General features: G+C 42.1%; 1 protein-coding gene across 1 annotated transcript in view; it reads left to right on the top strand.

Moving 5' to 3' along the window:
* Positions 1 to 9,713: 9,713 nt before the first annotated feature.
* Positions 9,714 to 14,495, top strand: part of c8b (complement component 8, beta polypeptide) — a 36,822-nt gene continuing 32,040 nt past the window's right edge. Inside the window, exons 1-2 of the mRNA XM_057828126.1 lie at positions 9,714 to 9,871; positions 10,005 to 10,152. Of these exons, the coding sequence (XP_057684109.1) occupies positions 9,801 to 9,871; positions 10,005 to 10,152 (219 nt within the window). The 5' untranslated portion in view covers positions 9,714 to 9,800. The remainder of the gene's footprint in view (positions 9,872 to 10,004; positions 10,153 to 14,495) is intronic.

The following is a 14,495-nucleotide window of genomic DNA, read 5'->3' as shown; positions in this document are numbered from 1 at the left end:
GGAGGGGACGCATCACCAACCCCACGCCTACACCCACCCCCGACCGCCCACCCGGGCCACGAGCCACAGCCCCCCAACCGGCACGGCACGCCACGGGACCCCCAGCGGCCCACCAAGCCCCAGGCAAGGCAGGGTCCCCCGCCGGTGCAGGCGACACCCTGCTGATACACCGGCGCCCAGCCAGCGACCCGCGACGGAGCGCAGGGCGGATGCCCAACCAGAGAAGAGAGGGGAAGGCGGAGGCAGGAGAACGCCCAGGAACTGCCACGGGGCGATGCAAGATCGGAGACCCGACCCCCCAACCCACTCCCGCGGCCGGCAGCCGAGGCAGAGGGGAGGCCACACCCCGGGAGCCACGCCATATAGAAAAAGTGTGGGACCCACCTACCACCCAATTACTGTGGCTGCCAGGTTCCCGACTGGCAGCCATCACCCAGCACCGTGATGGGGGTGTGAGGGGAGGGTAGTGCAATGTATGCATTAAAATAGGAGAGCTTGGCTTGGGGCAGCGGGACCGCAGCATGGAGTTTCTGTCCAGCCGCCCGTCCCACCGCCCTTTGCCGGAGCTCTCCTGTGGAGTATGATGTGCGTGGTTCATTTAAAAAAGGTGCAGGGATGGCGGGGCCTGTGGTGAGGAGGCAGCCGTGAGCCCCCCCCCCCCAACAGGTCCCAACCATCCCACAACCTTGGTGTGTGGTGCATTAAAAACAGGGGGGAGTCGGGCTGGGACTGTAAAGCCCCGTCCCAACTCTCCCCGGAGAAATGTATGAGCATGTAAGTGCCAGGGTGAAAAATATTTACAGTGCCGAAGTGAGAAGTGCGTGAGTTAAGAGGCAGGCTCCCGCGGGCGTGGCCCCGTCCACCAGAACCACCGGCCCCAGGGCGGAAGAAGCGTCAGGGCCCCGATCAATCCCCGCCCCAGACCACCCACGGCGCCTCCGCGACCGCCCACCCCCCGCCCACCCACCGAGCACCCACCCCGCACCCCGAGCAGGCGCCACACCAAGCGCCGGCGACCAGGGGGCGTCCACCCCACCGGCAAGGGACAGCAAGCCTCACCCTAGGCCCTGCGGGCCCCAAGAGGCCCCGCCAACGACCCCGCCGGCCGGGTGGCAGCCGCGGCCGCCGCAGCCCAAGGAGGCGGTCAGGGCCGGAAACAGACCAAGTGGAGGGAAGCGCACCCCCCACAACCCACCCCCGGGCCAAGAGGGGCGCACGGTATGGCACCAGAGGGCACCTCCCTGGCACCCGGTACAGGGAGACGCAGCTCCGGCCGGGCGGACCTGGGAGGGAACCATGGCTGCCGCATACACCCCCCGGCCCCCATCCCAACTCCACTCCACCCCACCCCGGCCGGCCGGGGAAGGGCCGCGGCCCCGGACCGGCACCCGCGCGGCCCCCCCACCCGCCCACAACACCAGCGCGCGCCCGACGGGACCCCCCGCACAGCCAGACGCAACCAGACAAGCCCCGGCCGAAAATCCCGGGGGCCAAGACCGGCGGCGGGACGGCCCAGGGCAGGACGCCAACAAACTCCACCTGTAAAGCTGATAGAAGAAGAGGTTTATCAAACACCATTAGATGTATGCCAAGGACCAGTGAAGTATATTATTTACGCATAGTTCCTTAATTGTTCCAAGTCTGATAAGTAATATATAGGGTGTTCCAAAAAAAGTTGCATATGATCCCCAGTAGCTGGAAACCAAATTTTCTATGAGTATCCTTGTAAAATAAGCCCATTGACCGACTAAACTGTGAAGGAAGAAAAATTATTTATTACATGCTGTTGGGAGTGTATAAAACAGTTCGGATTTAAACATGTCCAGTTTCCAGCTACAGAAGGATGATACAACTTCCCTGGACACCCCGCATACATCCATTTATGTATACATTTTTATCATTTTTGTGGCATTCCTTCGCAGGTGAGAGAGAATCCTTATTCTATGTTCATCATTCTTGCGACCGTTTCCCACTGTTGTTCGTATTTGTCCATTTTATTTGTCTGTTTGGCAGATATTTTCTCTAATGTTATATATTCAATGATTAGATTTAGCCATTGGTTAATGCTAATGTTTTGTTTGTTTTTCCAATTCAACAATATTGTTTTTTTGGCTATCGTTAGACTTGCTAGTAGTGGACGGGTTTGATGGATAGAGATATTCACTGTATTCAGATCGCCAAGCAGACAAAGAGTTGGAGACAATGGAATCCTGCAGTTCAATAGGAAAGAGAGTTTCTTCGTTACCTGTGCCCAGAAATCTTGTATTGGTTTACATTGCCAAAGAGCATGAAAGTATGTATCTGAAGTATCTTCGTTGCAGCTTGTACATTTATCGGATTGGGAGAACCCCATCTTGTGCATTTTAGATTGAGTAATATGCCATCTGTGCAGTATTTTGAACTGTATAAGCTGAAGGTTCTTATTCTTTGTCATTATAAATGCATTTTTACAGATGTTGGACCAATAGTTATTATCTAATGTTACCGAAAGTTCGTTATTCCATTTTTCGATCGGTAGGCAAGTAGAGTTGTTACATGAGAGGGCTTTATATACTTTTGAAAGTATTTTTGTTGTTGTTGAGGATGTATATTTATTATTTTATTTACGAAAGGTGGTGGGTCTAACGTACCCGTTAGTGATGGAAATTTGCTTCTGATGGCTGCCCTGATTTTATTGTATTGAAGGAAATTGACCCCTTTGATCTGGAAATCTTGTAATATTTTTTCATATGACATGAATGTATTATCTTTAAACAAATGCTGTAACTGGTTTATTCCCGTATCATCCCATGTGCTGAAATAAATAGGAATTTTATTAACTCCAAAGTCTGGGTTGTGCCAGATTGGTGAGAATTTACACGGGGCTTGTTGTGATTGCGTAATTTCCATACCTCTCCACCAGGCTTTCAAGGTACATGCTATCATTGGGTTTTTGAAGCAGCTATGGTGCTTAATACTAGAACTAATAAAGGGGAGGTTTGCCAATTGTATTTGGTTGCAGTCTGTTTGCTCTAATTCTAGCCATGACTGTTGTTCAGTGTTAAGATATAACCACCTACTAAGATATTGTATTTGATTTGCTATATAATAGTGTTGGAAATTAGGGGCCTCTAGACCCCCCTCTGGTTTATTTCTTTGCAATTTGGCAAGGCTAATTCTGTTTTTCTTGTTTTTAAAGTAGAATTTTGTGACGGCTGAGTCTAGGTCTTGAAACCATTTTTGAGTGGGTTTAAAGGGGATCATTGAGAACAAATAGTTTATTTGTGGTAATACTTTCATTTTGACTGTTGCTATCCGGCCCAAAAGTGAGATGGGTAGATTATTCCAGTGTGTCAAATCTTCACATATTTTTGCTAGGAGGGGTGTATGGTTTAGTTTAGTTAATTCTGTAAGTTTTGGTGAAATGTTGATTCCAAGATACTTTATATTCCCTATTGGAATATTGTGATTTTGATTTGCAGGATTCCATGAGTTTGTTGATAAGGGCATTATAATTGATTTTGACCAATTTATAGCATAATCTGATATTTGTGAGAATGTCTTTATTAGTTCAAAAGTCTCATGTAGGGAGGATTCTGGTTTTTCTAGATATAAAAGTATATCGTCTGCGTATAAGTTAATTTTGTGTTCCGATGTGTGCGAGCAGATCCCTTTGATATTAGCGTTTCGTCTTATTGCAATTGCTAATGGTTCAATAAATAGAGCGAATAATAGGGGTGAGAGTGGACAGCCTTGTCGAGTTCCCCTTTGAAGACAGAAACTTTGTGAAATGACCCCGTTTGTGTTTACAGTGGCTTTTGGGGCGTTGTAGAATATTTTTATCCAGCGGATAAATGGCTCACCGAAGCCAAATTTTTCCAAAACTTTGAAGAGAAAAAAACAGTTGACTTTGTCAAATGCTTTTTCTGCGTCCAAAGAGAGGATAATTGCTTACTGTTTATAATTCTGTGCAATATTAATAAGATTTAACAAGCGTCTTGTATTGTTTGTAGAGTTACGTCCTTTAATAAAGCCGGTCTGGTCTTTATGAATTATAGTGGGAAGAGTTTGTTCTAATCTAGTAGCTAAAGCCTTTGCAATAATTTTAATATCTGTATTCATTAAGGATATTGGTCTATAGTTTGCTGGTTGGGTTAGGTCTTTCCCTTCTTTTGGCAGTAGTTTGATTACTGCAGTGTTCATATTGTCTCTAATTTGACCCTTGGCACTGATTTCTTGAACCATTCTATAGAAAAGTGGTGCCAGCATATTCCAAAAGTGTTTAAAATATGATGTCGAGAACCCGTCGGGCCCCGGTGCGCGACCTATTGGCATGTCCTTTACGGCATTCCATAATTCAGCGAGGGTAAGTGGGGTATCTAGCAATTGTTGGCTTTCTAAAGTTATTTGGGGGATGTCAAGATTATTAACGAATAGGTCAATGTCTTCATTATGATCGTTTGTCCCCGAGTATAAGTTTTTGTAGTAGCTATAGAAAGTTTCGTTAATTTTTTCTGGTGATTGTGTTATTATGCCGGCTGAATCTTGTATTGTTGTAATTAATGTTTTTTCTTTGTTACGTTCGAGTTGGTTTGCTAAATATTTCCCGGATTTGTTATTATGCTCAAAATTGGTATATCGTAGTTGTTGTAACAGAAACTGAGTTTTTTTAGACAGAATACTATTGAGCCGTTCTTTGGCGCTGAAAAGTTCTTTTGTGGTATTGTCTGTGGGATTATTGGCGAATTCCTCCGTCAGTTGTTTGATTTTCATTTCTAATTCGTTTTCCAACTTCTGTTCTTGTTTTTTTTTATATGATGAATATGAGATAATCTTGCCTCGAATTACGCATTTTCCTGTTTCCCAAAGCAATGACGGTGAGATGTTTGGGGAATCGTTAAGTTCCATAAAGTCTTTCCATTCTTTCTTAACGAATGTATCAAATGCTGGGTCATCTAATAAGGAATCATTACAGCGCCAGGTTGCGTGGGGTATCGTGCGGGAGTCAGTTTTAAGGGCTAAAGAAATTGGTGCATGATCACTGATGATTATTGGATGTATTCTTGGCGAAATATTATTAATAGCGGAATTATTCGCTAGAAAAAAATCGATTCTTGAGCACGAACCATGGGCTAGGGATTGAAAGGTATATTCCCTTTTTGTTAAATGTTTTGCTCTCCAGACGTCACTTAAGCCAAAATCGTCCATATATTTCCTAATGGTTGTTGCAGTTTGTGACTGTTTAGTGAGTTTATAATTGGAGCTATCTATACTTGGATCAAGTGTAGTGTTAAAGTCCCCTCCTATAATAATTGTTGAGTTCACTGACATGTCACTCAGTTTACCAAAGATATTGTGGAAGAACTGTGTATCCTCGTTGTTTGGGGCATATATGTTCACTAATGTGAACAGTTTATTACTTATGGTAGCTTGTACTATTATGAATCTACCTTCCGGGTCTGCAATTGCACTATTTAATGTGTATGAGATTCTTTTATTTATTAATATTGATACTCCTCTTTGTCTGCTGTTATAGCTGGCTGAATACATCAAGTTAAAATTTGAGTGTTTAAGATATTTCTCTTCGGATTTGGCTAGATGTGATTCTTGCATGAAGAAGAGGTCTGCCTTTAATTTGGTGATGTATTCCATAATTTTAGTTCTCTTTGCCTGCGATCAGAAGCCATTCACATTAAATGAAACAAAATTTATATATGTCATATGCGGATATTTCTAAGTATCTTAAGGAAAGTAATGATCTCAGGATGTGTGTTATAATATTTGGTCCTGAGTGTCATCAACCATTCACATTCATTAGAAGCCATACGAGTATGTAATAAATCAAATTCTAATAGAAATGAATGCAATTTTTTGTAAACCGCTTGGCATAATTCACACGACATTAAGACGTTGTTAGAAGGATTAAATACATGGGTAGCATCATCACTAAACATTACAATTTTAAAGCGTGTAATTAGTGTGTGTTTGAAAACAGCGGTGTGGAAAAGGTGAGACAAATAACCCAGAAAAAGAAAAGATATGAGCGCCAGTACAGAAATGTGTAGTGTGAGACATGCGTGACTCTTAAAGACTAAGCGATTATCATGCAACCCTGATCTGTACGTGTGCATTGTTGAAATAAAATCGACTTAATACGGCATTGTGTACATATTGGAAGTGTTTAGGAAGTACAGACAAAGTGATTATCATGCAATCCTAATCTACACATGTGCCTTGCTCAAACAAAAAACCACTTAATTCAGCATTATATACAAACTGGAAGTGTTTCGAAGGTACAGACAAAATAGTTATCATGCAGCCCTAATCTACGTATGTGCCTTAATCAACCCAAAACAATTTAATTCAGCATTATATGCATACTGGAAGTGTTTAGGAATAGCAAACTAAGTATTAAGCATCCCTAATCTATACATATGTCTTGCTTAAATCAAGACAGCTACATTCAGCATTGTATGCATAATAGAAATATTTAGGTATTACTTATCGGTCAGAATAGCCATGGGGTGAGCACTTGGTCTTGGTATAGTTGACCATCAATGAAAAGTTTGTCGAGCGTGATAATTGCACGTTTGCCCTCTGCTCTGGACCGCTTCAGAATTGGATAGAGGATTTTCCGTCTTTCGTTGATCTCGCGCGGGAAATGATCATTCATTCCGAATCTTGTTCCTTGTAATTCTCTTCCTTTGGATTTCACCAGTACTTTCTGCAGGTAGAGCTCGAACTTGGCGATTATTGGATGCGGACCGCTTCCTCTTGGCTTCCCAAGACGGTGTACCCTCGCAAACTTGATCGAATCCACCATTTCCTTGGGCAGTTTGAGAGATGTTGCCATAAATGACTTAACGAGGGCTTCTGGTTTGTCTACTGTGTTTTCTTCGATGCCAGAGAAAATTAAATTGTCCCTCATGCTCCTTGATTCCAAGATAGATTCCAAAATAGATTCTTTCATTATCTTGTTCTCTTTTTTCAGGGATTCTAATAGACCTGTCGTCGACTCGAAGGCGCCTTTAAGGATATCGTTTTGCGACTTGAGATATACTACCTCCTGCTGAGTAAACACGAGGCTTTCTTTTAACTCTTTAATCTCGGCTTGAAGGATTTCTAATGCTATCGATATTTTCTTATCGATTGATCCAATTCCCTCGCTAAGTGACTTTGTGTATTCGGGTGGGCTTGCTAACAACAGATCGTCGGTCGATGTAGCCGAATCAATAGAATCTGCCTTTTTACGCTTCGCCGGGAGATCACTGCGTTGACTGGATGTTGCCATGGCGTTTCCTTGATGTGTGGCGGAGTCGGAGAAAAAAGGTAAATCACGATCGTGAAAATTTTTAGGGAAAAATTAGTTGAAGTCTTCTTGAGCAAAGTTACTTGCTAGCCTAGCCAGTTGATTGCGTCATGCGTCTACGGAGTCTCGCGAGAGTAACGACGTCACAGCATGCTCCTCCCTCCGCTCCTAAAATTTTAAGTTAGCTGCCACTGTGCTCTTAGTAGAAAATTTTAGTCCAGAGCCATGCGTATACTGATCAATTAAGGAAATTCTGTCCATGTAAGCGTAGCCATTGTTATTGTACAAACGGGATGGGGGTTGGATATTTTTTTAAATATTGAATCAGACTGGTGAATGAAAATGTAACACGTGGAAAACATACTAGTACGTTGACGGCACATGGTTAAGGAATTTTCTCCACATACTAGTAAGCCTGTCGCAATATGCAATAATTCCATTTATTGCTCGATAAATAAAAATGAAGGCGGTAATTTTTCTGCTGCGATTTATAGACGTGCTGTTAAAAGTTCGGATTTCTCGTTACCAACTGCGCAAAATGCTTCTTCATATCAGGTCCGGCAAAAACTAGCGCCGGAGCCAATCGTTCCCATTATATCCTATTGTTCAACGTATACCGGCCACATCATTCCTCCGGAGTGACTGTGGACCATCTATGGCGCGCCGGTGTTGTTGACGTGTGGGCGCTCCCGTCAGGAGTGACATTTCACGCGGGGCGGCTATTTTTCGGCACAACGCCGGTTATTTACAACGAAGTCTGCCAAAACATTGTTACCGACTTGGCTGCTACGAACGACCTGGGTTTGACAACGAACAGCTGCTTCAAACTCGTCCTGTTTATGAAACTCGATTGTCATATGCTGGTATTGTGTAGCAATGAGCAGACGTGACTTCAGCAGCGCTTGCTAAGTTTTTTAATGCGCGCACAAACTGGATATCATGAAATGGCAAACTAGATGTGCTATGTGAGCCCAGAGTGATTATAGGACACGTAGTCCATATACTACATCGATGAATTCTAAACTGTCATGACTGAATGGAAGTTAAGCAGGCCAAATCAATCCATACCAGTGACTATATATAATGCTGCAAATATTGCTAATCCAGTACGTGACATATATAGATTCGGACCAAAAATAGGATGTCTTGCTCATGTAGTAAACCTAGCTGCTTAGAGAGCTGTAGCAATCAACAGTGTGCCCTGCCTCACTTTACAAACAGTAAAGATTGTTCTCAGCACTTTTATACAAATTTTTTTCCAGATCAGTAAGAAGTAAGCACATAAATATTATGCACTAAAATGCATGTTTATATGATGGCAATTTAATTTTTGCTCGTTAGCAAAAAACAAAAAACAAACAAACAAAAAATATATATATATAATTGTAATTTTTTTTACAGAGCATTAAATGTATAGAATCGGATCGAAAATCGTGTCCCCCGTATCAAAAATCATACCGAACCATGACTTAACTGTATCGTTGCATCCCTATGGAACACCATTGCAGAAGCTATGACGGGAAAAGTTTTCATTTGCCTAAATGCTTAAGTTATTAAGTGCATTTTTTTTTTTTTTTTTTGCTTTTTACTTAAGAGGCATGGTCTATTGTTTTTAGTTGTGATTTCTTAAAAAGTATTTTTGAATTTAAGAGTAAATATTTATCGCGTTTAAATGGGTGTACTTGATCTATTAATATAGACTGTATTCTCACTGTGTTATTGTAAATTGGTTAAAAAAAAATTGGGGGGGCGCAATAATATCGCATATCGCAATAATTTATGAGAATAATTATCGCACACTAAAATTTGCTATCGCGACAGGCCTACATACTAGTACATTGGCAGCACTCTGGTGAGCATGCTTGTGAGTGTTGTTCTCATGCACAGTATTATCAGCTTGGCCCATTGGTCTTTGATGAACTGAAACTCCAACACAGTTGACTTTTTGGAGCGAATTAGTCAACTTGCATGCAAATGCTTTGTAGGTAGGTTAAAATCCCAAAGGCACGAGATGATCATTAACAGATGTGGGGAAAAAAAAAACTATGGGACTACAAGAGTGCTATTTATCTGAGTAAACAGCCATGGTATTATGTCACTCTGCAGAGCAAATGAGCTAAACAAAGTCTAAAGGCCAGTCATGCAGTCAGTAATCATTTGAAAAAACAAATGACATGTATGTATTGTAGTTTTATTTTTTCTCATGTTAATCCACGATACATTATGTTCATTTTTTTTTTCAAATGATTCTTTTTCTGATAGAAAGTGTACAATGTAAAAATGGCCCTATGTAGGTGTGTTTCTACTTTTTTAATTGCAATAATGCACAGTTATATACATAAAGTTCTCTAAATTGACTATGCTGGATAACCCAGGATTACAGTCCATGCAGCTTCTGGAGGCATTGTGAACTTCTCCATTGTGCTCCACCTTGGTGTATACTGTTGTTTTGTGTGTTGACTTAGAGAGTTGAGCTTTTATCATCTTTTCCTCTCCTCATCACAGTCCCGTCATGCTTTCTATGTGTGGACTCTCTTTGCACTGCAGTCTCCTTACATCTATTTTCATCGTATTGCTTTCAAGGTAAGACCCTTCCGAATTGAGCTGGTGGATGGGAAGTGTCAAATCTTTAATCAGATCTCGTGTGAATTTGCTTGAATACATGCAAAAGACTGATCCGCTTGAACGCTTGGGTACTATCTTTTCGATGTCACAGTTTTGTTGAAGTCACATCAGGTACCAATGAGAATTCAACAGTCCGTGAAGCCCGCTCGGCGGGTGACAGGGCTCTGGTGCAGCCAGTGGACTGTGATCTGTCGGAGTGGAGTCCATGGTCACGATGTGACATTTGTCAGCGAAAAAGAGTAAGTAAGATCACAACATAAAAGTAAGCACCATGTTAGAATCTCAACAATGTGCCCTAATTAAGATACTGTTTCTTTCAAATTATCACTGCTATTAATACTAACTTAACCTGTTGAACTGTACCACACGTACATCAGGCTCATTATATCACACAAACCACAATTTAGTTGTGGGCCGTAAAAGAAACCAGGTTTATAATGAAGTATGTATATGAGGTAACACTAGCACTTGAGTTTGTCAATCCTCTGGGCATAAAACACAAATACACAAAAACAGCCAATCACAGAGGCTGGTGTGTTGCTGTTCACCTTCAACAGGAGAAATGGCTACACCACTGTTGCTGCTTCTACAGCCTGTTCTAGTAATCTTGTGGTAGAATGTAACGTGAAAGTGAAAGTATTCGTTACTGTATTTTTTGTGTATCTGTACTTGAGTACAAACGTGAAGTGGTACTGTTTACTCTTACTTCACTACGTTCTACAGCACGTATCTGTACTTTTTACTCCACTAGTTTTAAAATTGTTACATTAAACCTTACTTTTGTTTGTTAGTTTTTCTCTCATTGTGAATTGATAGTTTTATTTTCATGCCTCCAGCGCAATCAATAAGCCCAGTGCTAGTGTATCATTATTGAGCACTAGAGGGAGCAACACAAGCACAAGCAAGATTAGGCTGGTGAACAAGAGATTGACCAATAAAAAACAACAGTGAAAGCAGCAGGCCTTCAAATGGGTGCTGGACAGTAGGTGGGGGTATGCACCTGATAGTTGCTTGCAATCGGCCGTTAAGATACATTTTGGAGTTTTTTGAGCTTGGTAAGCTTCTGTTTACAGTGCACTTTTTTACTACTTTTTTCCATTCTGCATGGTTATATACCGTCATTTTTGGACTATAAGCTGCTGCTTTTCCCCCTCATTTTGAGTCCTGCGCCTATAGTCCAGTGCGGCTTAATTGTTGATTTATTTGGGTAATAGGTAACACTTTATTTGACAGCGGCGTCATAAGCCTGTCATAACACAGTCATAATTATGACATCAGCAGAGACTGGTTTGACCCAGCCCAATAAATTTTTTTTAAACAGCAAAACCCTAACTGGAGGCGAGAGCACGCGAGAGCAGAATTAAAGACGCCACGATTTTAACGAGATATTATCGCAAACTTACCTTGTTTCAATCCAAAAACTCCATGTAGCATGTATCACTGAGTGTCAAAACACAGCTGTGAATGGCCACAGCCAGATTTTTTGGGGATTTTATGGGTGAAACATGGTGATATAACAAGGGTCGCGATGCTGATATCGCAGACAACAAGGAGTGGTTGAGATTTTCTTTTTCATATAGTTACCCTTTTAAATGTTATTTTTCAAATTTTCTTTGTTTGGATCGATTATTTATCATCTAATATATCGGGGAAAATGCGACAGTAACAAAAAAAATACAATTAAGCGATAGTTATGAGGTAGATATCCGTGACTTTTATACAGACGGCAAATTTTTCATTGTGACGTAATTTGTTTAAAAGTTTAAAATATGCGAGTGAATAATTTTTTAAAGTCGTTTTCTTTTTTTAAACTAAATATTAGACATCAATTAATGATTCTAAGCTAAAAATGACAGACATTTTGAATGATAAATATAATTACTTACCTTCTTTTTATGGCTAGGTTGAAACAAAAACGGTTGCGCGACGTCTGTAAACGGGGGTTTCCAGGGTAAAACGGGCAAATTAAAAATAGTTCGGGGGCTTAATGAGCCATGAATCTGCTATGGCAGCATATAGACATATTGTTCTATCAAACGCAACAGTTGTTTTGGTTTAAAATATAACAGTTTCTCCGCAAGAGGAGTGCAAGAACAGAAACTGCTTTTTCAGTCTTGTCTGTGTTTTCCGCCATATATATATACACAGTATATATATGTATAGTGTATATGGTAAAAAAAGCAGTTTCTGCTCTTGCACTTCTCTTTAAAAGAAACTGCGGTATTTTAAGCCAAAACAACAGTTGTGTTTGATAGAATAATATGTCTATATGCTGCCATAGCAGATTCATGGCCCACTATTATTAATCTGTCCGTTTTACCCTGGAAACCCCCATTTACAGACGTCGCGCAACCACTTTTGTTTCAACCCAGCCATAAAACGAAGGTAATTAATTATATTCATTATTCAAAATCTCTTTTGTTAGTTTTTAGCTTAAAATGGTAAATGTTTTAGCTTAGAAACATTAATTGATGTCTAATATTTACTTTAAAGAAAAAACAACTTTAAAAAATTATTCACTCGAATATTTTAAACTTTTAAACAAATTACGTCACAAAAAAAAAAACTTGAAAAAGTGGTGTCTGTAAAAAAGTCACGGATAGCTACCTCATAACTATCGGTTAATTGTATTTTTTTTTTTTTTTTTTTACTGTCGCATTTTCTCCGATATGTTAGATGATGAATAATCGATCGAATCGAAGAAAAATTGGGGGGGGGGGGGGGGGACATTTAAAAGGGTAAATATATGAAAAAGAACATCTTGACCACTCCTTGATGTCTGCGATTTCTGCATCGCGACCTTTGGTATATTACCATGTTTCACCCATAAAATCCCCCCAAAATAGGGCTGTGGCCATTCACATCTGTGTCTTGACACTCGATGATATATGCTACATGGAGTTTTTGGATCAAAACGGGGTAAGTACACGATAAAATCTCGATAAAATCTCGTTAAAATCATGGCGTCTTTAATTATGCTCTCGTGTGCTCTCACCTTCAGTTAGGGTTTTGCTGTTTAATTTTTTTTCTTAAATGCCCTCCTGGTCAAAATTTTTCTTCCCCCAGAAAATTGAGATTTTAAGCTTTCCAATGATATATCACACGTGCATATCGGACAATTTTGAAATTTGGCCAAATTGGGGGTCTCAGAGTGGAACTTCAAGTCACTTGAGTGTTTTCCGCCATATATATTTGATGTGAAAGATGTTATTGCCCACGTGAGCGTTAAAGTCCCCCAGGAGAACGAGAAAGTCTCCAGAGGGGACGCTCTCCAGCACACCCTCCAAGGACTCCAAAAAGGGTGGGTACTCTGAGCTGCTGTTCGGTGCATAAGCGCAAACAAGTCAGAACTCGTCACCCCACCCTAAGACGGAGGGAGGCTACCCTCTCGTCTACCGGGGTAAACCCTAACGTACAGGCGCCAAGCCGGGGGGCAATAACTATGCCCACCCCTGCTCGGTGCCTCTCACCATGGGCAACTCCAGAGTGGAAGAGAGTCCAACCCCTCTCGAGAGGATTGGTACCAGAACTCAAGCTGTGTGTGGAGGAGAGTCCGACTATATCTAGTCGGAACTTCTCTGCCTCACACACCAGCTCAGGCTCCTTCCCTGCCAGAGAGGTGACACTCCATGTCCCAAGAGTTAGCTTCTGCAGCTGGGTGTCGGACCGCCAAGGCCCCCGCCTTTGGCTGCCGCCCAACTCCCTACGCACCCGACCCCTTTGGCCCTTCCCACAGGTGGTGAGCCCACGGGAAGGGGAACCCACGTTGCCTTTTCAGGCTGTGCCCGGCCAGGCCCCATGGGGACAGGCCCGGCCACCAGACGCTTGCCTTCGAGCCCGACCTCCAGGCCTGGCTCCAGAGGGGGGCCCCGGTAACCCGCGTCCGGGCAAGGGAAACTGGAGTTAATTTATATTACTCATCATAAGGGGTCTTTTTGAGCCATACTTTGTCTGGCCTCCCACCTAGGACCTGTTTGCCATGGGTGACCCTACCAGGGGCTTATAGCCCCAGACAACATACAGTAGCTCCTAGGATCATTGAGACACGCAAACCCCTCCACCATGATAAGGTGGTGACTCACGGAGGGGTGAAGCCTAAATTATGAATTAAAAATGACGTAAGACAATGCACATTAATTTGATAAACGTATGTATTTTGTGCCATATGTGGTTATAAATCCCACAATTTGTGTGTGTTTCGTGTCAGATGCGTTTTTTTCTTCTTCAGTGTGTAAATCGAAAATGTGTGTGTGTGTTCATTATTTTGAGGAAAATGGCGCCGCCGGCAGGCAGCGGTGTAGCTGCTGGCTTGCCTCGAGCTAAACCTGAAATTTACCGAACAACGAGCGATAAAATGATAGTTGAGGACGAACTATTAAACTTCTTCTTCATAAAAATGAGAACTTTGGGGCATGATGATATTGTTCTGTTAGCCACAAGCTATTTCAGTTCGGAGTGGATCGAGTCCTCCAAAACACTTTTGTTTGAGTTGTGCCCTTCCACCACACAACGCTGCGTCTCGCACAAAGGACCGCAGAAGGACTCAAACAATATTAAAGCTTGCCTGAGATTATTGAACGAA

This window comes from Corythoichthys intestinalis, chromosome 22, assembly GCF_030265065.1.
Source record: "Corythoichthys intestinalis isolate RoL2023-P3 chromosome 22, ASM3026506v1, whole genome shotgun sequence".
Lineage (NCBI taxonomy): Eukaryota > Metazoa > Chordata > Actinopteri > Syngnathiformes > Syngnathidae > Corythoichthys > Corythoichthys intestinalis.
Note: the sequence above shows the minus strand (reverse complement) of the source record. Positions and strands in the feature narration are given on the sequence as shown.